The sequence below is a fragment of the Cynocephalus volans genome, chromosome 6 (genome assembly GCF_027409185.1).
Source record: "Cynocephalus volans isolate mCynVol1 chromosome 6, mCynVol1.pri, whole genome shotgun sequence".
Taxonomy (NCBI): Eukaryota; Metazoa; Chordata; class Mammalia; order Dermoptera; family Cynocephalidae; genus Cynocephalus; species Cynocephalus volans.
This window is the reverse complement of record NC_084465.1, coordinates 61,087,479-61,110,952: the sequence shown is the minus strand read 5'-3', so window position 1 is coordinate 61,110,952 and position 23,474 is coordinate 61,087,479. Positions and strand designations below refer to the sequence as shown.

Here is a 23,474-nt window from a genome sequence, read left to right as displayed (position 1 = left end):
AATTTTAAGTATTTTACCAATAGCATAGGATTTAACTAGCAAGAAGACTAATATCTTTATTATTGGATCAAGAAAGACTAAAACCTGAATTTAAATGTCTGACTGACTGATTTTCCCCTTAAGGCATACAATGTGAGTTGTATTAGAGTACCTGTTAGTGTTGTCAAAGGCAAGACAGATTCAGTATCTATAACATCAGATGCCTGGATAAAGCCATGTGGTGAAGGAACGATAAGTATAGTTTCATCATCAATTGTTTGATCAACTGGTTCTTCAATGGTAGGAGACTCTAAACCCTAAATAATATTTAAAAAAAAAAAAAAAAGGGATGAGATTCTGACTCAAATTTCTCAGTTTCTAAGGTCTCAAGCATGTCTAGGTTTGACATAACCAGACCTGACTTCAAGACATATCTTGTTTTATAGTTAGAATATAAAGAAATGAAAGGTTACGGTCTTAAAAAAAAAAAGACAAAAGTTACCTTTAATGCCTCATAATCTACTATATATTAACAAAAAGGAACTTAAAAGAACCACTTCAGTTATAGTTCACTTGAATAGAGAAGAAACAATGCTGTTATGCTGTGGGATGAGGTTCCTAAAATGAACCACAAAGATCTATGACTAACCACTCTCAGGAAAATGCTTCTCTGGGTTCCAACAACCATTTCTTAATCTATTGCAGGTGGACAGGGGGAAATTTTAGTGAGAAACTGTGATAAGACAGCATAGTTTTCTTATTCTCTCTGATTGCCACAAAGATCTCTTTGCCTGTCCACTTAATGTCAGCAATAACACTGTCAGTTTACTGATACTTGTGAGGTCACAGGTAGGGGTCTGTACTTTTATTTTGCCAGTCTTAAGAAAAAAGCAAAGTACCAGAGCATATCCCTCTAAATGATTCCTAAGCTCTTTCCAAACTGCATGTTTGAGGCTCAAGGCAAGAACCCATCAGGCTATTTTCTTTATGTGCAACTTACCTCAGTAACATAAGCACTGGCTAAATCAGAAGGTGATTCCTCCTCTTGCTTAAGGTCGGTGTCGGAGATTTCTTCTTCCGTTCTGACCATAACACTATTCATCAGTTCTGTGCTATTTTGGTCACTGAATTTGGATACATGAGCATCATTAAATGATGGCTCTACAGTCATCTTAGGCTGATGAATTTCATCTGGGAAAGTGTCTGCTTCCAGGGCATCTGGAGGCTCAGGAAAATCAGATGACTGAATATCACTATCTACTGTCAGTTCTGCCCGGGATATGGAAGAAGTGATGTCCTCTGTGGCAACAGTCTGAATGATGACTCTTGGTGTGTGACACTGCACAGTGACATTATCGCTTGTGTTCAACAAATGTTCTGGCTATAAAATGTTAAAGAAAAAGTCAATGGCAAAATGATAAAGTACCCATTAGATTTAAGTTACATAACAACATTCAGAGGCGTTACCCCACTGCCCCCTCCCATACCTCACCTCTAGAACTACAGTGTTTTTATCACTATTTTTCTAGAACCCTTTTCCTTTACTCACTGGGTCCCTTGCTCTCCTCTCCTAATGTCCCTATCCTAGTGTATGTCCATCTCACATATGGAGATACAGGAGATGAGAGACCCCAGTGAGGCAGAGTGATGGTGTAAAACACTGGCCTGGGACAACAGTGGTAGGAAAAATTGTTTAGATAGCTGGACTACCTTATAGTTTTGGGACTTATTTTCTATCAACTAATCCTGGTCTGTAACAGGTACTTAAAAATCAAGTAATTTATGTAACATACGGATAAAGCATGAACAATAATCTGTTCAGGAGAAGCAGGAGCAGCAGTGGTCAGGGTTACTGTGGGACTGGCGGTCAGAGTTAGGGGAAGTCCTTGGCTTGAGCTTGTTTGAAGTAGGTAGGTGCCTGGAGTGCCAGTGGGCTGTAAATGGAAAGACTAAAGGAAAAAGAAAAATAAAATAGTTCAAGAATGATTAAATCTACCTTTACATCCCCAAACAGGGACTGACTTTAATTTACTAGCCACAAATGTACTTACTAGTCATGCAGGTGCACCATGACAGTTTCATGAGCACACCCAATCATCCCTCTTTGTCCCTTCTCTGCACCCAATCATCCCTCTTTGTCCCTTCTCTGTAGCACATAAAAACTGACAGTCTCCCAGTTTTTAAAAAAGCTTCACATTTTTGAAAAGGCAGAACAGCAGTGCTTACATAGTATAAGTTTAGGAAATTTTCTTATATTAAAGGAAAGTGTACAGAAATAGCAATAAGCAATGTTCTGCCAAAGGAAAAAGATTCTTATTTGAAAAACTAGTTAACTGATAATACATTTATCTTTTGAGATTTTTTTGGGGGGGGGGTGGCTGGCTGGTAACCTTTGACCTTGGTGTTATCAACACTGTGCTCTAACCAACTCAGCTAACCAGCCGGCACCTTTTGAGATTTTTAAAGGAAGCATAACAAAATTATTTGCTAATGAATAAACTTTTCACAACCATAAGCTTCTATATAAAAATTTGAGTTAGGTAAAGAAAATGTATTTGCACTTAATAAACAAGTGTGGGAATTAAAATCAGGTAGCCTGTTTTTTAGTCCAATGTAGTCATGCTGACTTAACTAAAACAACTCTCCTGTTTACTGAGAATCCCTGCTAAAGTGGGGATAATAACTACCTGTTATGAAAAGGTTTTGTTTAGGATTAAAAATGATTACGAAAGTGCCTAGTACTCAGTGGGGATTGAAATTTCTTTCCTTTCCATAAAAGTAAAAGCTAATCATTTTCCTAAAGGTTGCATGTATTAATCACCTGTGGTCAGGCATTATTGTAAAGGCTTTATGTTTGCATGTATATTATATATGTATTTTACTTAATATACTTAAATATACTATCAATATTTTGAAGCTGAGGTACTGTTATCATCCCCCATTAATAAACTGAGAGAAGTCTCTAAATATTTGATTATGACATTAGGAAAAACCTGAACATATACCCCCCCAAAATATATATTTTTTGTTTACTGGGGAGAGGGGTAAAAAAATAAGTGTAAAGTGAAGTTCTGTTTTCTACCTGTGTCGAATGGTTGTCTTACACATCTCTATTTTGGAGACCACTGATTAGGAAACTGAGACTTATGTTAATTAAACTGCCAGCAGAAGTTCCAAAGAAAGAGAACCTTTTGCTGTGCTGGCCATCCTGCTGGGATACGGCTATGGAGAAGATGAATACTCTTGCACCAACACTCCTTTGTTCCTCATAGTAAATAAATCTTGATGTAATTTAAATAAAATTTATATTTTCTTAATGAAATATGAACTAATTTTGGGTTTACTTATTTTAGAAAGCAGGACAAGGATTGGGACTTTTTTTATTTTCTTTTCTATTTTCATCACTTCCAAAAGAAACCCCATTTCCCTACAGCTGTAGGCAACCATTAATCTACTTTCTATATCTACAGACTTGCCTATTTAGACATTTCAAATAAATGGGAGCCATATACTATGTGATATTTTGTGTTGTCTGGTTTTTTTCACTTAGCATAATGTCATCCATGTTGTAGCATGTGTTGGTATTTCATTCCTTTTTATTCTTGAATAATAATTTGTATGGCAGTAGCACATTTTATTTATCCACTTATCAGTTGATAGACATTTGGGTTGTTTCCATTTTTTTGGTTATTATGAATAATGCTATAAATACAAACATTCATGTGTAAGCATGTGGACAGATGTTTTCATTTCTCTTAGGTATATCTGGGATTAGAATTGGCAGATCATTTGGTAACTCTGTTTAACCTTTCTAGGAATTGCAAGACTTTTCCAAAGCAGCTAAGCTATTTAGGGACTTTTAAGTAGAAGTCTGATTTACATCTAGTCTCCTATCCATCTAGCCTCAAATTTTTATATTTCATCTGCTTCTATGATAGTGTTTTTAAAAATGATATCAACTCATCTTTCTCATACATAAAAATGTCCAATTACTATTTTATGAAGTATTACTCACTGGAAGAATCTCAAATGTCTGTAGTGTTCCACTGTTTAGTGTTATTGTTTCCGAATCAACAGTAGCAGCAGGTGAGTCTGCTGAAGCTGTGGTAAGAACAAAGACAATAAATAAAATGCTTTGTAAATTTAAATTTCTACAGTATACTCAACTGTCATGAAGGCAATTTCATTTTGAATAATTCACATGGAAACCTCAATTTGAAGTTTTTATGAGATAAAAAATAGATTTGTTTGGGATGGCATATAGATCAGGGGTCAGCTAACTATTGCCCACAGCCAAATCCAGCCTGCTGCAGCTTTTTATAAATAAAGTATTAGTGGAACACATCCGTGACCATTCATTTATATATTTTCTGTGGTTGCTTTCACATCAGAACAGATTTGAATACTTGTGATAGACACCATAAGGCCCATAAAACATTATCTAACCCATCATAGGAAAGCTTTGCTAACCACTAGTATCTATCATAAAATGTTTCTAAGGTTAGAAAGTAAGAGAAAAACATGAAGGCTACCCTGCAGAGACAGGAACTTAGTAAAAACTAATTTTCCTGGACATTCTGGTAAGTAGCATAGATGTCTGGATTGGTAGTACCAAAATACTAGGCTTTAATTCTAGTGATACTTCTTAGCAATGTAAATATGGACAAGTAACTTAATCCAAACTAATGTTAAGAGATTTTATCTGTCCTGCCTACCTCATATGGCTGTGAGAATGAAAAGTACTTGTAAAAACAAGAAGTAAACGTAAAACAGTATTATTTCAGAAGATCACATGCAGGGGACTGAATAGCACTTTAGAGAGTGGATAGTGTCATCTCTTCATAGGTGTGTCAACTGAGGCTCAGACTTGATCAATGTCTGCTTTAAATTACATAGGACTGAGAATAACTAGAAGAAATATGATCTCTTTTAGTGCTTTTGGTCATACGTGTAGGTAAATCCATGTGAAAAATGATTTGGAACTGACATTTACTGTGTAGTGTTTATTGTTATTTGGTATTTTACATTCTGATTACAACGTTTCTTAGTTGTCTGAAAACAATGTAACACCCTTACCAATAGAAAAGCTCTTGATTCGTGTTTTTCCTCTTACTATTTGATGGATTATTAAGATCACAGCTAGAATAATTTGAAGTGATTCCAAATAAATAACCTAAATCAAGGTGAGCAAGCTACTGTGGTCGGGGCAAATGTGGCTCAAGTCTAAGAATGGTTTTAACATTCCTAAAGAGTTGTTTAAGAACGAAATAGAATATTCCACAGAGACCTATGTGGCCTGCGAAGCCTAAAATATTCATATTTACTATCTGGCCTTTTACATAAAGAAAATGTCTGCTAATCCCTGTCCTCTCACCTAAAAAAAGAAATAATTAAGAGATTTTGATCAGAATGCTAAGAATAATGGGTGGATTATATAACTCTTACTATGCTCACATTTCTTGCTGGAATTCTAAATACTATCAAAAAACAGGGTTGTGAATGAATATTAAGGTACTACTTATAAAGTATTTGCTGTATTCCCAATAGATATTGTCAACCCAACAACCAAGGAAAACTGTTAACAGTCTCTGTGCACAATCAATTTATAGTCCACTGTAGCTCTCATATTTATATGGGCTAATAATTTCAGTTGTTTTGCAATTCTCAGACTATAAAATGAAAACAAGCAGGGCCAAAGAAAATAAATTCTTCATGCTCTTTTACACTGGTAGAAAGGTAAAGCAAATAACCAAACTCAAATTAGGACTTTAAGAATAAAGTGTGATTAGTTTAAATGTCTCTTAAGGCAACTTTGACAGACACTGCATATACAGGTATATGGTGTTAACACCAATAGGTGGTCCAGTGATTCTTAACCAGAGGATCACAGGATACATCTGGAAATGTGTGGGGTGTTTCTGTTTGTCATCATATTGGAAAGCACTACTGGCATTTTGTGGGTGAGGTCAAAAGACACTGAACATCCTGCAATGAGAAGGACAATCCTGCAAAGAATCGTCTCATTCAAAATGCCAATAATCACCTGGTTAAAAATAACACAGTGATTGGTATACTTTTGAATAATGACCCTTTCACAAGCAAATAGCATTATGTAGATCAAAAAAAAAAGCAACCAAAGTGAGATAAAAGTAGGTAAAAAATATGGTTCTGAGAATTGCATTCTCATTCCTTTTCTGTTACTATAATCTAAGACTGATGGAAAGAAAGGGAAATAGATCAACTTGGCTTAGATCTGAAGAAAAAAAAAATTCCTTTTTCTGTAACAACTGCTGGGTTCCCATAATCTCATTAAGCACAAAATTGTCAGAGGCTAAGGACAACAGAAAGGTTAAAAAAACAAATAGTTCCCCATAGGAAATTGTCCGTTAACTCCCGGAAGAAAATCTTTCTGAACCTCACCAAGACCCATTTCTTTTACGTACCTCAAATCCATCTCTAATTTGTGTGTTTTCTGGTGAAATTACTACAAGTGACATGCTACTTTGTGAAGTCTGTTTTTTTGCTTGACTGACTGCCTTTCAGGTAGTTTTCTATTAAAATTAATTCTAACTTCTATTTGAACTATTAATTTCTATTAAATCATTAATTATGAAACCTAGAAAGTAAGACAGTTTGAAAGGTTTATAATGGCTGGGCAGTTGGTTAGAAGTCTCCTCTGTCTCACATTCATTCTTTGTGCATATATTAACTGAGATAAACATAAAATGCCTTAGATCTCCTTTAATTCATCAACATGGCTACATTTTTATCAACATTCTAAAAGACTGGGAGGTGTCAGATCCATTAACCAAATCACATAGTTCAAATAGCAAGGAGTCTTGTAGTCCAAACACTTACAGACATGGGTGATCTGGACTGGAATCTGCAACGCTGTCATGGGGCTAGGAGAGATGGCTGAATTATCTTCCAAGCGGGCAACTCTGATCTGAACATGCTGTACACTGGAACTGGAATTACTGTTTGGAACTCCAGATCCTGATTTATTCTCCAAAAGCACTGGGTTGTTTTTTTGGTTCTCATGTAACTGTTTAAGACCTTTTATTAAGACTGAAGGGAGATGGGTAGACAAAAAGAACATTGATTCTCTGACAGACCACAATCTAAACAGCAAGGTTGACAGGGAGGGGGGCAAGGAGGAAATGTATTTGGAATAAATAATTGCATATTGGGTGTGAGATATTATCAGAATAACAATAAAAATATTTTAAAACCACAACCTATCCTGAAATTTTGGAAACGTTATCCATCATAACAAACTTTAAAAATTCTTAAGGTAATATTGTTGCTCTTGCCATCTAAGATTTATAATGCTAAAAAACAAAAAGCGAACATTGTGAAGAACATGGAAATAGAACATTTTCTATGTCGTAGAGCTTCTTGATAGATAGCATTGTTAAGTACCCTATCTTCATTTTTTAAATGGATAATGCACATTTTTTCCCCCAAGGACTCAAGGGCACTTGACTGTGGATCTACTCACAACTCCAGAGGTAGCAGATATCTTTTCCAAATAGTAATATGTAGCCTCCTCAAGCTCTTGCAAAGGGAGGCCACACTGGACTCTACTATTCATAGACTACATTAATCCTCTATTACTGGGTGTTTAATTTTTAAAAGTCACATTTTCATTAAGCCGGAGTTCCTCAGCATTTAGTTTTACTTTGGAAAAATGGAAGTTGGAATGCTATAGTAAGGGATTTTGTAACCTAAACCAAAAAGACTGTACAACTTAGTTTAGTGCCTAAATGCAAAACAAGGCAACAAAATGAAAAGTATGAAAAACCAATTTAAGCTCTCTGGATTTACATAACAAATGAAATTAGAAATTAATAGAATCTTTGTTCCACAAAATAAATTATCACAGAATTTCTCTAAATAACATAACCGGTTAAAATACTTGAAATTATTCAACTCGAGTTGATTTCAACTTAAGTTTTTGGAAGTACATCTTTATACAAAAATTCATTTCTTTTTTCATAGATTATGTGAAATAATAAGAATATGTGTAAAGTGTATATTTTCAACTTAGGGGCTTTGGGAATTACATATCACATTAAACTCTTCTCTAGAGAAGAAAAGAATCAATCACCCAAAGAAATAGGACACAAATTTAAACGAAAATCTGCTATATCTCTTTACCTAAAGCAAAGAACTTCTAACCTCTCATTCCTAAGGAGTAATATGGTAAGAGAAGGGAAGGACTTAAAAAGCAAATAATACATTACCAGGGAACGAAACATCCTTATGGTTTGCAATTTGCCTTTTGATGGTCCACCATTTACTTCGAAGCCATTGTGGTGAACGGACACTGCTCCATCCCTCAGCTAACAGATCCCAGTTTATGTCATTTTCATCAGCTACATCAAACTCCGCTATCCTACAGGTTACAAAATAAGCATTTGTTAGACATTAAATTTATTTCTCCATAAGATCCCTCCTCTGGCTACAGGTGACGGATGGCATAGGCAATAAAGGAAATGGCAGGTTATGCCAACGAGGTATTACTGTTACATTGCACTGGAAAAGATTCCAGGAATGCAGACCTGCTTCCAGAGCTAAGAACTAAGAAATAGCACCAGCAATAGCCTTTTATTAAAGGTACAACCAATGGGCTGAACTGTAAATGGTTAGAACCAGATGAAGCACTGAAGGAAAGGGAGTAGACTAAAGGTTAAAATAGGATAAGAACAGGTTTAGTTGTACAGTGTTCTGCAATGTTTCATAGTTTGGCCTTTACTAAGTCAGTTATTTTCTGGATCTGAGCTTTTCCATTTGTAAAACAATGTTTATAAATAAGCTATTGATAAAGATGACTAGTTGGAAAAATGTATTAAAAGTAAAATCCAAAGGGCTGGCCAGTTAGCTCAGTTGGTTAGAGTGTCATGCTGATAACACCAAGGTCCAGGGTTTGATCCCTGTACTGGCCAGCCACCAGAACCAAAAACAAACGAACAAAAAGTAAAATCCTAAACAAAATGATAAAAACAACAGTACAACTAAATTTGGGGTTTTAAAAGTATTTGTTTTTAGCTTTAACTGTAGTGATGACTTTTGACTTTCACTGGGGAGTAGCCACAATGACAGTCTTTTTACTTTAGTGCCAAATATTTTCTTGCTGATTTCTGCCCATTTTAGTCACTGGATCTTAATAATTAAACCAACTAATTAAAAAAATAAGCTTAGGATTATTAAAGGTATTTTTGAATTTGCATGAAATTAAAGTGTTTGAATCGGTCCATTTTGAAGATGAGGGAGTAGCTTAGATTGGTCCCCACTTTTTGGCAATCTTAGCACAGTAGCCAAGGATTGAAGGGCATGGAGACTGAATAGCCCTCTTACCCTAAACATGTTCCCCCTAGGCTAGGACTGAGGCACATTGGTGGGACAGTGGAAAAGATGCACTGCCGCTGCCTGTGCCATACCTGTTCTGTGGATATAGAGAGGACTCCAGTCTCCACGCCTTCAATCTGGTACTTTGCACGAGCACTAAATCCACTAAAAAGGAATGAACACAAAACAACAAAAAAAAGCTCAATATGAAATACTTAGGACCTTAAAGAGTGGCTATCTATGGAAAGTATGGTTTTCAGACATTAGGCATCTAGGGAAACCAAAAGAGGAAAGTCAGTCAAGACATCCGCAGTAACTAGGCAGCTTTTGTCAATAAAAGATTTAAGATACAAACCTGAGAATGAGATTGATTTCATCTTCCTTGGTCCACTCAGTACCCCCACTCTGTTTCCAGTTCAGGTAGTTGAGCCATTTAGAACGACATTGCTTTTCTGAGCGGGTACCCACTCGTTCAGCCACAGCTGCCCAAGACACACCCTGTGTGACTATGTCACCTGGCTCAGTGCTTGTCAACTCATGAACCACCTCTGCAAGTCTCTTTTCTTCTTCTTCTGTCCACTTCCCTGAAAGAAGGAAATAATCCAGACTACCAATGCTATCTTCTTCTTTTACAAACCTGATTCAGCCCTGTGTTTCCAAGGACTGATGGGAAGTATGCAGTAGTACTAAGAGTTTATTTCTGAATGATCCTCTGGTGGGAAACCACATGTACCTACTAAGACAGCTACATTTTTACTAACCATGTAAGGTTCTCAGTACAAAAGAAAATATGGAATCCTAAAGGAAAGCAGTGACTGACTCTTTAAGGCAAGAAAAACTACCCAAAATATGACCACAAATAATTATGTACTCTCAAGTTACACTAAGTCTTTTATATATAAATAGTGAAGTAAGTAGGAATATCTTCATTGATGGCTTGATGGCTACAGCAGCTCATATTTTTCTTACTCCCACCTAAGTTCCCTGCTCTGCAGAAGTGAAGTACGTAAATTCAAGAGGCCATTACTTACAGGAATGAATGATGAGGGACAAGTGGAATAACACCTATGGGCTTCCACTGTTTTAGTAAAAACTAGTTTTATATCCTCTCCTTTCCCCAGTATCCCAACTCCAACCTGTGATGAAATTATCAGTAAAGCCTGACACTGGTATTTATATATATTTTTATTCCTGGTTTTTCTGAACCCATAAATCCCACCAATAAATAATATCAAATGTTTCCTATGGAGCATGAGCTGAAAAACAGAAAGGAAAAAAAAGAGACTCTTATTTAAACCTCCTTTACTTCTGTTTCCATTTTGTTACCAGTAGCTAAAAACTTCTAGAAAATTGTAGAGTCTATGTGCTTGCTTCAGGGATTCATTCATTCAACAAATGTTTACTGAATATATATTATGTGCTAGGCACAATTCCGGTAAGTGTGGAGGGATTCCAGACAGAGTCCTACTTTCCTATTCTAGCATGATATGAAAGGAAGGTGAAAAAACTCTGAGATTGTGCTGTTTCATGGTGTGGCACACAGGAGAAAACTCCTGATCAGAAGCCAGATGGTGCAACATGAAAAGGAAGCAGGCAGATCAGTCCTGGGGTCCCTGCTTCATTCATTAAGCTAGGCATGCCACAGGATGGCAGAGTTGGTGGAATTTATGTTCACTGTCTTGCAGGTAACAGTGATGGTGGAGTAGTTAAATAGGAAACATTCTTGATTTCACTTTAGTAGGATGGGGGTGGTGAGGATAAAAAATATATGCCCTAGAAGCTGAAGCTACACTTGAGAACTAATTTTTTTTATTGAAAGAACATAGATGTGGATCCTTCAGGGAACATAAGGGGTAAAAGGGAACCATGATGTCATCTATTCTAACCTCTTCATTTTACAGAGGACACTGAGGCTCAGAAAGGTTAAATGACAGTAAATCACAGTGCCTAAATACTGTTGTTGGTCACAAAGGTTAGGTTTAACAGTATCACCAGTACATTTGTATACATTAAGAGGCATTTGTGGTCTGGCTTGGGGACTGAAATACCAATCATAAATTTTTTCTAGGAAAAACATACTTCAAGTTTGAAATAGCTAAATACATACAAACCTCTGGAACACAGCTTCTTCCTAATTTAGGACTTACATGAGTTATTAAAAGCTGCTGTTAATGTAAGTTCATCAGTTAGATGGATCTAAATTAAAATTATTTCCTGTATATATGCCACAAAAATAAATACTTTCCCAACTGGGGCTGAATTGGTATGAAACCGTAACATGCTAGACCTAGATCCCTTTGAAATGAGGACAATGTTGTGTCTCTGTGAACAATGACACTTTATACAAAAGCACAAAAACAAAGTAAATGATTAGTTGGGTCTATCTATTAAGCTGAAGAAAAAGGAAGACTAGAAAATAAAGTTTGAACTACAGTGAATGACAAATTTTTTCACAGGCAGGATCTGAAGGGGCAGGAGGCTCAAACAGTGACAAGAAAACCCCACCAGCAGCACTCACAGTACCTGTGTTGCAAGTATCCTTCATCAGTCGGCACCGATCTTTGACGGAAGATGCACTTCTTCCTAGCGCCGCCCCTATTGTTGCCCAGTCATTGCCATGCTTTATCCGGAGCCTAAAACAAGAGTCTGCCAATCAGCATTTGGTTCAACTGTTTTCTCCCTTTTAATTTCACCATTTATTCTTCATTCTTCTTCTTCCCATTTGACTGGTTTGGAAGTTGTGGGCAGCAATACTTTGAGAGCCAAAGTTTGAAAGTGTGGCCTTTTTTGGGGTCCACAGTTGTCTGTGGGTGAAAAAAAAACAGGCAGCAATTGCCTTTTTCCTGGGTCAGAGAAGAAATAAGTAACTTGGATATGTGTTCAAAAAAGACCAAATTTCCCCTTAGGTTACTGACACATCTCCCAGGCAAGCCCCAGATTGTTCCCTTTTGAACATATACCTAACAAGATCTTCAGACACCTGAAGTAGTTTCACAGGTCCTTATCAACATAAACAGGATCTACCCTCAACTTTTTTCATGATCCGTACACTGCTTTAAACCACTTTATGGCTCTAACTCAATGAAGAAAAATTATGTGCCCTTATTTACAAGGCAGAGTCAGCCCAGATATTCAGTGAAACATTTGCCAAGTCACCATTCTAAACTAAGCCATGTAAGCACAACCTTGATTTTGATATTGATATATCAGTTTCCAAATTTAATCTTTAGTACACCAAAAATGGCCATCTAATCTCTTCTGCAACCCCTATCAGTGGTCTGAGGAAGCACTTGGTGACTAACAACAGGTGACAATGTATACATTATGGGCACAGCTACTCTGTGCAGGTATGGATCTGATAAGCTGTTTTTATGGTTGACCATGCTTAATAGCAGGATTAAATTATACCAGTCTGCCAAATATCTCTTGATGTTTTCTAAGTAAAATGTTTAAAAACATAAAACTAAAAAACAAGCAACAATTAGAATTAATGAGAAAAACTTTAAAACTTACTCCTTGAGCTTCTCAATTTCTTCAGGTGTATATCTAGAAATTCAGAGAGATTTAAAAAAATCAATTACAACAAGGCATGATAAAAACCTTAATAAAAATCAGAATTTAATTTAGGGAGTTGAATGTTAAGTCACTTAGCATACTGATGCTATTTTCTAAATAACCCATGTTAAAGTGGATTAATAAATGCTTTTTTTTTTTTTTTTTTAAATACTTTTAGTTATAATAAAGGTATAGCACTGCACAATTTCTTTAGGAAAATTCAACATTTAAAACATATATTTACTCCTATCCTACCTAATTCTTCATTTATTTCAAAGTTAGGTTCAGGCACTCTGAAATTACTATTCCAAAAGACTCAATAGATGACACTGTAAATCAGAGTTAAAATCTACGGAAAATTCTCTCAAGGCATTGAAAAAATTAAAATTATCTTCATTTCTTGTACCTTGGCATGGACATCTGACATATTCTTGTTCTTTATTTTAGTGTGGAAGTACTTAATACAGCTCATGCAATGTTCTTTTTAAAAATGCCCATTTAATAATTATAAAAGGCCGCTCACTTTGTAACTGCATAGAAAGTTTATGAATAGTTAACAAGTAATTCGTGTTCTGCTTTAAAATATTTGTCTTTCCACTGTCATAAATATATGATTTAATTCCCTTCAGCTTTCTTATTAGTAGGCTGCTGTAGAGCTACAGCAAAAGCAGCACCAGTAGCTTGGCAATATTTATTAGTAAACCATACTACCACCACCTAAAATTCCCAAAGAGAAATTAAAAATTAGCAGTAACACCATATTATCATTGTACTAAAAAATCTTAATGATGCCTTCCCATAGAGCTACCCGTAACAAAAATCCATGTACTGTTTCCAGAAATGCAGTTATTTTTACTTTTTAAATAAAACCAAAGTGGAAAAAGACTCATTGATGTAGGTAGGAATGCATTACTTCAAAAACAGAAAAAAAGTGTTACCAGTGAATAAGTGTTCTTTTCACATTTCTTAAATCTTTAACCACTACTATACTTTTTATGTTACTTTTACTACTTACTGTACTACCAAGCAGACTTTGACATATAAACTAAGCTAAGTCTTAAATCTAACCTATATAAGGTAATTTAGATTCTCATTTCTAAAAGAGGCCTTATATTATAATGAGGTTTCACCATATTCACAACACAGACCAGGAGGATAAAAATATTAACAGTAATTCATAGCTGTCTCCAATTAAAGCTTTGATCATATCTTTTAAAAAAATGACAATTTCTTAAATATTTCCCCTAATTACATGAAAACATGCAGCATTACAAGTTTTCATACTTTCCCACATGGTTTCTGTCATCATACATGCGAAGCACTCTTCTATAAACTGCAAACAAAGGCCGGTTCAAACCCCATGCTATAGTCCTGTAGAAATCTTTTCTTTCGTCTTTTGACATCTCAAAGATGATTTCTGTAGCATCTTTTATTCCGCGTGCCTAAATGGGTTACATTTCTTTGATTTAGGGTTTCTGATAAAATGCATATGAATATACTGTGCTTTTAAAACTTGTTTTAGTGTTAAAGGTCATCAAACCATTTAGAAAAAAGAACATATTGTTAATTTACTAATAAATCAAATATAAACTTTAAAATGTTGCACGAAATAATAAAGTGATACTTAATTAAGTACTCCAAAAATAAATGTACCAAATTCAATACAACTTCAATCAACTCCCTTAAAAATTATAAAAAATTAAAAATAAATCTAAAAGCAGAAGGAAGAAAATTATAAAAGCAAAATTAATAGAATCAGGAATCAATAAAACACAGGAAGGATAAACAAACTTAGAAATTGGTTCTTTTGAAAAGATCCATTAAGATCAACAAAACTTCAAACAATAAACTTCTGGCCAAAAAAAAAAAGACAAACATTATTAGAAATGAAAAAATGGGGCCTAAGTAGAGATGCTGCAGAGACTAGACAGTTAATAAAATACCATTATGAACAATTTTATGGCAATAAACATGAATTTAGATAAAAATGAATAAATTCCCCAAAAGTCAACTTACCAAAACTGACTTTTGAAGAGATACAAATTCAGATAGGCACAGACCATCAAAAAATTTAATCAGTTATTAATAATCTTCCCACAATGAAAACACCAGGCCCAGATGACATTACAGGTAAACCCTACCAAACAGTCAAAAGATGCATAATTCTGATCTTTAAAGAAAGTGGGGATACTTCCTTGCTCATTTTATCAGGCTAGTATAACCTTAATAGCAAAACCAGTCAAAACAGTCTCAGAAAAAAATTTTCAGGCCAAGTTCATTCATTAACACAGATCCCCAAATCCTGATAATATTTAGTACACTGAACTCAGCAATGTATAAAAAAGCTAACACAAGAATGCAAAAAGTGAGTTTTTCCCAGGGATAAAAGTTTGTGTTAATTTCAGAAAAATCATTAATACAATTAATCACATCAGTATATTTATGGAAAAAATGTAAAATCTTCTTTGTTTTTGGCAGCTGGACAGTACAGGGATTGAACCCTGGACCTTGGTGTTATCAGCACCATACTCTAACCAACTGAGCTAACTGGACAGCCCCTAAATATGTAAAATCTCAATAGATGTGGAAAAAGCATTTCATAAAATTCAGTGTTTATATATGATAAAACTCTTAGGAAATTAGGATTTGCTGACAACCTGATAAAAGAAAAATATACAAACGGGATAAAGACTGGGAAAAAAAGAATCATTGGTAGATAATGGTATATAAATAGAAACTCAAACATCCATGAAAAAATTATTTGTTTTAAAAAAACATTTTAGCAAGGTTGTTGGATACAAAATCACATAAAATCATTTGCATTTCTATATAAAGCTTATAAATTTTTTTTAAAGTTATCATTTACAATAGCATCAAAACAAAAAGCTTCAGGACTAAATCTTACGGAAGTTATGAAATTCCTTTATGGAGTCAAACATAAAACTTTATCAAAAGACATTCAAAAGGAACTAACTAAAATGAAGAGTTATATCATGTCTTTAATGGGAAGATAAAATACTGTAAAGATGTTAATTCCCCCAAAATTGATGTACAGATTCAATGCAATCCCAATAAAAATTCCATCAGAGTTTTTCATTCTCTGCAAGCTGATTCTAAATTTAAAAGAGAAGAGCAAAGGGCCAAGAACAGCTAAGACAATCATGAAGAGACTTGCCCCATCAGACACTGGAACTTCTCAAGACAGTGCTGTACTGGTGCAGGTATCAACAAAAAGAACCTGGAAACAAACTAGAAAACCTAGAAACAAATCTATGGAAGCTTGATTTAGGACAGAACAGACATTGTAGATTGGAAAAAAAGACAGATATTCCAATGCTGAGACACTTGTCATCCGTACAGCAAAATATATAATTGAAACCCTATTTCACATCTATAGAAAAAAAAAAAATCAGCACGAAAGGCAAAATTACAAGACTTTTTAATAAGACAATATATGAGAATATCTTCATGCCTTTGAGGTAGGGGAGGATTTCTTAAACAAGTGTGCTAAAAACATGATACATTTGACATTTAAATTAAGAATATTTGTTCATCAAATGACACCTAAAAAGAAGGAAAAGACAGGCTACTAAAATGGGGCAAGATATCTCTAACACATATGACCAATAAAGCATTGTATCCACATACATTAAGAATGTCTAGTAAAAGAAAAAGGTTAACTTCATAGAAAAATTGATAAAAGACAAACAGGAATTTCAAAGAAGAAACACAAATGGCCAACAAACACATAAAAAAGGTATCAGAGAAGTAAAAATTTAAATGATAATGAAATATCATTCATCCCCACCAGATTTGTACAAGTTAATAGCAAAAATACTAAAAAGAACCCAAATGACCATTAACTGTGGAATAAGTAACATGCAGTATATTTGCACAATGAAATACAGTTAAACAAATCAACAGGGGATGGATATCAAAATCATAATACTGAGCAAAAGAAGCAAGTTACAGAATACCCAGAGAATGAATCTATTTATATAAATTTCAAAAACAGGTGAGACTACACGGGTATGCATTTTATACACTTTTGAATGTATAAAACTTCATAGTAAAGTTGCTAAATTTTAGAATGTTTTCTAAAATTTTTATGCCATTCCAATTCTGTAAATGATTAAACCTAAATATTTACTGAGAACCCACATGCAAGGCATTGTTTTGTAGGATGACCATTAATGAGATGAAAGATTCTTCTGCACTCCCACCTCCCACCGTGCTCTTGCTTGTGCCAGTTACTGTCATTTACCTTTTTACTCAAAATATGGAATATGTAATATTTAACTAACTGGAATTCTCTGAAGTGTAAAAATAGCTCTACAGTGCTCTTAGAAGAGTACCGCATAATAAAAAGCCTGGTCAAAAATCTAACAAATTGCTCCCCTGCACGGGGCAGCTCTCTGGGAGGGCTGTGGCAGCAGTGACAGGGACAGCAGAGACCACCACTCCTCCTGCCTTGGATAAATTCCTAGAAGTGAAATTGCTAGGTCAAAGGATCCATGAGAGAATCGAAGTCACAGGGCAAAAGGATGCCCCCCAAACAGGAGAGTCAGACAGAGAATCCCAACTTATCGGAGCAGAAGCCTAGGAGACGAAAGTGAGCTGGAGCCACTACTGAGGAGGAAAATGTAAACCTCTTTCCAGCCAAGCGGACTAGCAGGGATTAGCACCCTTCCATCTGAAATAACTAAAGGACTGAACAAAAGAATGAAACAACAGTTCTCAAGACATTTGCCATCAAGCAACAAAAGACACTGATCCCTGAGAGACAGGAAACAAATCAGGTTGCTACTTTTGCTAAGAGGGCATCCACAACCCTAATGGTGTTTTCATTCAAGATAAAGTGCTTTATTGCCTTTATCGATTAACTGAACAAATTCAGCTAATAATTTTAGTGACCCAAATCTAAGCAATAATACCTTCCTTTGGAAATATCATGTGATTTCATCAGCTTCTTTCCTTCTATGGGAAGGAAGCATGTTAAGTCCATGAAGCACAGGACAATAAAACTTCCTGCTCTTATCACCAGAAAGATCTCTTTCAAAGACTCACCACAAGACTACTAGAGAGACTAATTTGTCTGAAGCATCATGTGCTGAAACAGCAGAAGTCTATTCTCACCTGTGCACTAACTAGAAATAGTTACAATATTTTTAATTCTTTGAGCTCCAGAAGCCAGGGAGTGAGGTGAAAATCTGAAAATGTGGCCATGGATTGGTTCCTGGCATTGGATTATGCTCACTCTTTTTGCTTGGGGGACCATGCTATTTTATATAGGTGGTCACTTGGTACAAGATAATGACCACCCTGATCACTCTAGCAGAGAACTGTCCAAGATTCTGGCAGAGCTTGAAGGCTTAAAACAATAGAATGAAGACTTGAGGCGATTGGCTGAATCTCTCTGGATAACAGAAGGCCCCACTGATCAGGGGCCAGCTACAGGAAGCATACGTGTTTTAGAAGAGCAGGTTGTTAAGGTCAAAGAACAGATTAAAAATTACAATTAACAAACCAGATATCGTCTGGGGAACGATCCTGAAATCCTAAGAAGGACTGAAAATGGAGCTACAGAACTCCAATTTTTTCTATAGAATGAACTGAAGAAATTAAAGAATTTAGAAGGAAATGAACTCCAAAGAGAAGTAGATGAATTTCTTTCAGATTTAGGACATCATGAAAGTTTTGTAGGAAAATACGGATCTGAAGAGGATTTGAGTTGGATAGACTATGTGGTAGGTAAAAGAGAATTCTGGCTATTGACTTCTAATGGAATGTTTTATTTTAAGGTTTAGGTAATTTAATTAAATTACTTGAGAATTTAAAAAAAAATCAAATTATCTTTTTCCAAGATCAGCGCATCTTTTCCTATTCCTGACAATCCCATCATCATTCTCCTAATCACCCAAAATAAAAACTGTTAAGTTACTCCAACTATTTATTTTCCTTCTTTCCCAACATCTAGTCACCAGGCTTCCTTATAGACTACTTGCTCATCTGCCCTTTCCCTGCCAATTCTGTTCCTACCACTGTAGTTTAACTTCTTGCCACTCTCACCGGGTCTACTAAAACGGTTCTTTAAAAGGTCTCAAATTCTAATCACTCTCCTGCTTATTCATCATTAAATTGGAAGGGTCCTTGCAGATCATCTACTCCAATCCCCTAGATAAGAAACCAGCTCCTTAATTTCCAAAGTTCAGTGTTCTCACCACTTGTTACCTAAACCCATAGCATTTTCCAGTTTTAACTAAAGTGTATGTGACTAGTAGAAAACTTTAATTCACTTCTGTATACATTTTCAATGGTCACTGTATTTCTGTTTCTCTTAAAACAATAAACTTCATGGAAGGATCTGTATTAATTAGTAAAGAATTAAAGTTTTTTAACTCTCCATAGCTTACAAAGCTTAGCTTGGGAAGGCAGCAGTTAAAATTAATCTTAAGAATGTGGACATTCTAGGCAGCCATGTATTTATAATAGTGGAAAGTTATAAACAATTCAACAATAGGAGAATGGTTAAATAAGTACTGTACACCCCCCTTCTCCAAATACTCCACTACAGGGATGGTCAGTAAGTCTCTAGAAAGATTTCCTTAAGAAGAGAAAGACATCTACCCCACTAATCTCTCACTTAACTAAACCTTTTTAATGCTTTTCATTTCCTGTAGGATTAGGTTCTAATTCTTTGGCCTGGACTTCAAAACCCTGTTTTCCAGAGGCTATTTATCTCGGTTCAAGTTAATGGGGTGAATTTAATGCGTCCTGGTTTTGATCTCTGATTTCTTGCCACTCACCATTTACTCAAATGCTGTTCCCTCAAGTCCTACACTAGCATAAGTTCTAACACTTCAAGGTTCAGTTCAAATCTTTGCTCTTCAAAAATTTTCCATAACTGTCCTAACTCTGAGAATAAACTATCCTTTCTCTGATTTCCTGCAAAACTCACAACAATGCATCACTCAGATGGTACGCATAAAGCCTTGTATCACCCTTCTTCACCTGTTTTCAGCCTTCCCAAAAGCAAATACTGCATGTTAAGGCAATTCATATCTTTAGTGCCTCAAAAATACTATGTTCAAATGCTATTTAATGAAGAGGACTAAACAAGAAATAAGCCTAAAAATAAAAATGCACTAAATTTTTAATTTTTTTTTAAAAGGGAAGGATTACTATGATGTAAATTCATCAAAAACAGATGCATATCTTAGGCTTTAGACAATATAAATTTAATTGATAGGCTGTTTGAAAATACAAGAGTTTAAGATGTTGAGAGGCTGTTAAGATTATGTCTAAACTTCAGGGTGGTAACTAAAGCAATAAAGCTATTTTAAACTGAGAATTCAAAATTTGTTTAAAAATATTATAATATAATCATATACGTTAGACTTAAGCTACAACATATTAGCAAATCATTGTTGGAAAAATTAGTGAAAAGCTCCTAATAAATATATAACATGCTGCTTAGATATTTTTGCAATTGTCACTAAACAAATTAGTGAAACATAAAAATATGCCATAAGATACCTTCAGGTAACGTTCAATATTGTTCATCAAAATATCAATTTCTTCCTTGGACCACATCCCCTGCTTCCATTTATGTCCTTTAAAAGAAAAAAGTAATGTTATAAAAAATGTTACTCCTTGAGAGAAATAAAATACTGAAGATTTCCCTTGTGGTTAAATTACTAGTGGGAATAAAATATAGCTAATTTAATTTCTCACTCATCTGAAATCTGAAAGATCCCCAGGCCAAGTTGCTTTGGTAACCTATGGTTGGTTTTTTTTGGGGGGGGGGGGGCGGGGGGTTGTTGTTGTTGTTGTTGTTGTGACCGGTAAGGGGATCGTAACCCTTGGCTTGGTGTCGCCCACAAAGCGCTCAGCCAGTGAGCGCACCCGCCATCCCTATATAGGATCCGAACCTGCGGCCTCAGCACTCCCAGCACTGCTGCGCTGAGCGCCGCACTCTCCCAAGTGAGCCACGGGTTCGGCCCGGTAACCTATGGTTTTTAAGTAAGAATATATTTGAATATTAAAGACAGACAATGGTGACTAATAGATTTAAAAAATATTACTTCTCTTATCCTTTCTAGTATAGAACTGCTAGAAAGAAATTTCTAAAAATAAGAAAAGCCAAATCATGCTCAAAACTTGTTTGAAAAATTTTTCCAATGAAAAATAAATTTTTCAAAAGACCACGTACAAAAGATTCTAGGGCGAGAATAATACATTGAATACTAAGTGAATAATGTATTTTGGGTGTGGTATGGGGGTTGGCTGACCAGTACAAGGATTAAACCCTGGACCTTGGTGCTATCAGCACCACACTTTAACCAAATGAGCAAAAGACCAGCTCTGAGAATAATGTATTCTTAAAGAGTGTTTACTATACAGCAGTTGAAAACAATTTATTCCTACTTCCCTTCCTTACTTCAGAATAGCATATATGAATTCCCACTATTTTGGTATCAGCTTCCCCAGATATGTTTATGAGCATGGAAGTACCATAAACACTATGTTTCTTTAAGCCTCTAAGGCCATTTATCAGACCAGAGTTAGCAGACCCTTGAAAAGTCTTGACTTCTTACTCTCATAGGCAATAACTATTGTCTTTTAAATGCTGGTATTCATTTGTTCAAAAATTAACAAGACAAAATCTACTTCATATCAGAAAGAGAAAAATAATTACTAATTATTGAAAAACAAATGTTGACTTCATGGCCTCATTCAAAGTCATTCAGGGTCAAATTTAATTCAATTAGAAAAGCTCAATTACTGTAATGACTAAATCACAACGATGAAGGTCCAACTCAGAATCTTGATGACTACAAGCCATTTCTATCTTCATTTTTTCCACTGGACACTAAAATTCACAGTATATCTTACCTTTATTAGTCAGAGAATCCTTATCTTCTTTAGTTGTAAACCATGCTTGGCTAACTGCAGAAACTTCTTCATTACCCAAGGGAGATACTTCATCTAGTTGCTCATTTTGTAAAATCTTGAAAAGGTAACAGTTAAAAAAAAAGTAGCAGCTTGATTTAATACCCAACCTAATTCATCTTTGTTTATAATGCTAAGCATTATAAAACTCTAATATAGTAATATCAAATTCATTTGGTTTAGATATAGTAAAAGTATATTCAATTTATAGAAAGACAGTATTTCCTCCTATCTTTACTATGGCACTATAAAAACAAAATTATCTGCATTAACATAATATGACTTTCATTTAAGCAAGTAACTGTACTAGTGGCTTCAATTTTATATAATATGGGCTAAGATTCCATTAAGTATTTAAATCAATACATGATATTCAAAGCCATTTGTATATTTATATGTGTAAACTGAGCTCATACAGTTTTAATCAGTTCCAGATAGGAAAATAGAAATGCTAGGGTTGGTTGTTAGGACTGACTGGTTAATATCCTCACAAATAGTTTGCTGCCTGAGTAAACAGTCATCTGTAATGTAATCTCTTACTAAACTTAAAGGATTAACAAGCTAAATCAAAAGATCTTATTGCAAAATCATGGTCTGCTTACTGTTTACTGACAACTTTGTTTTAGCCAACCTCTAGAGGTGATTCATAGCCTTATTAATGTATCTTCCTTTCACTTAAAAGAAAGCTATAGTGTAAATGAGGAAGACTTGGCCGTATTGCTACTATATCAGGTATGAGCCTATCATAGACCAGTGTTAGGGGAGAGTCACATGTTTAGTGACCACTCAACCTAATTTAGTCTTAGGGCTGGATAAACTACTAAGCAATATCACTGACTGGAGATAAGTCCTAAAAAAAGATTGGACTACTTCCTGAATAGAGCAGAAATTGAAGTTCTAACTTGAAAAAGAAATGAAACCCATCACACTTGGAAAGAGACAAGCTGTCAGTGAAAAACCAAAGCATGTGAACAGCCATGTCTCTATTGTTGCCTACTTTATTTTTATATCTGGTGGCAATAAATGTATTTATGAAAGTGTTTTTAAATCGAGAGGCAAAAAGCTAGAAATCACCGGTATCAGTCTGAAGAATTTTATAGACCTATACTTATATGGCATACTTTTAAGATTATTTTTTAAAAAAGATCAAGAGAGACCTTTACAAAGCTGAGAACTGAGACAGACTAGATGATGTCTAGGGCCCCTTGTATTCTGAAGATCACAATTCTATAAAATTTGACACAGGAGTTATATATCAGTAAGAGGTAAAACACAGAGCTATTAAATGACCTTGATACATACAATATCCATTTTGAAGAACTGTAATGTAGAAAATACTCTCAGATGATCTTTTAATCAGTTAGATAAGATAATCAAATCACCATTTCCCAAAATGTGTCTAACTATACAGCAGAGCCCACTCCATGAACCTTAGGAGTTAAGCCTATCATGCTGATTAACTGCTATCTTTGGGCAAACACTTATTACTTTAGTCATATAGTATCAAACATGTAAATAGTCATCAAATGAGCAAATAATTAAGTGGTAGCAGTAATATTAAACACTACCGATAACATGAGTTTAATGAGTACAGCAGGACACTTAGGTACCTCAAATCGTACCTATCTATACTTAGT

The 23,474-nt window shown here is 35.1% G+C and overlaps 1 protein-coding gene across 1 annotated transcript in view; it reads right to left on the bottom strand.

Annotated features, from left to right (window-relative positions):
* The window catches only part of DMTF1 (cyclin D binding myb like transcription factor 1), a 47,643-nt gene that overhangs the window by 1,299 nt on the left and 22,870 nt on the right, over positions 1 to 23,474 (bottom strand). Inside the window, exons 6-17 of the mRNA XM_063098958.1 lie at positions 21,781 to 21,895; positions 20,422 to 20,498; positions 14,170 to 14,327; positions 12,844 to 12,876; positions 11,854 to 11,963; positions 9,686 to 9,914; positions 8,226 to 8,377; positions 6,838 to 7,047; positions 3,995 to 4,080; positions 1,773 to 1,928; positions 980 to 1,360; positions 152 to 296 (exon numbers count right to left, since the gene is read on the bottom strand). Coding sequence (XP_062955028.1) covers positions 152 to 296; positions 980 to 1,360; positions 1,773 to 1,928; positions 3,995 to 4,080; positions 6,838 to 7,047; positions 8,226 to 8,377; positions 9,686 to 9,914; positions 11,854 to 11,963; positions 12,844 to 12,876; positions 14,170 to 14,327; positions 20,422 to 20,498; positions 21,781 to 21,895 — 1,852 coding nt within the window. The remainder of the gene's footprint in view (positions 1 to 151; positions 297 to 979; positions 1,361 to 1,772; positions 1,929 to 3,994; positions 4,081 to 6,837; positions 7,048 to 8,225; positions 8,378 to 9,685; positions 9,915 to 11,853; positions 11,964 to 12,843; positions 12,877 to 14,169; positions 14,328 to 20,421; positions 20,499 to 21,780; positions 21,896 to 23,474) is intronic.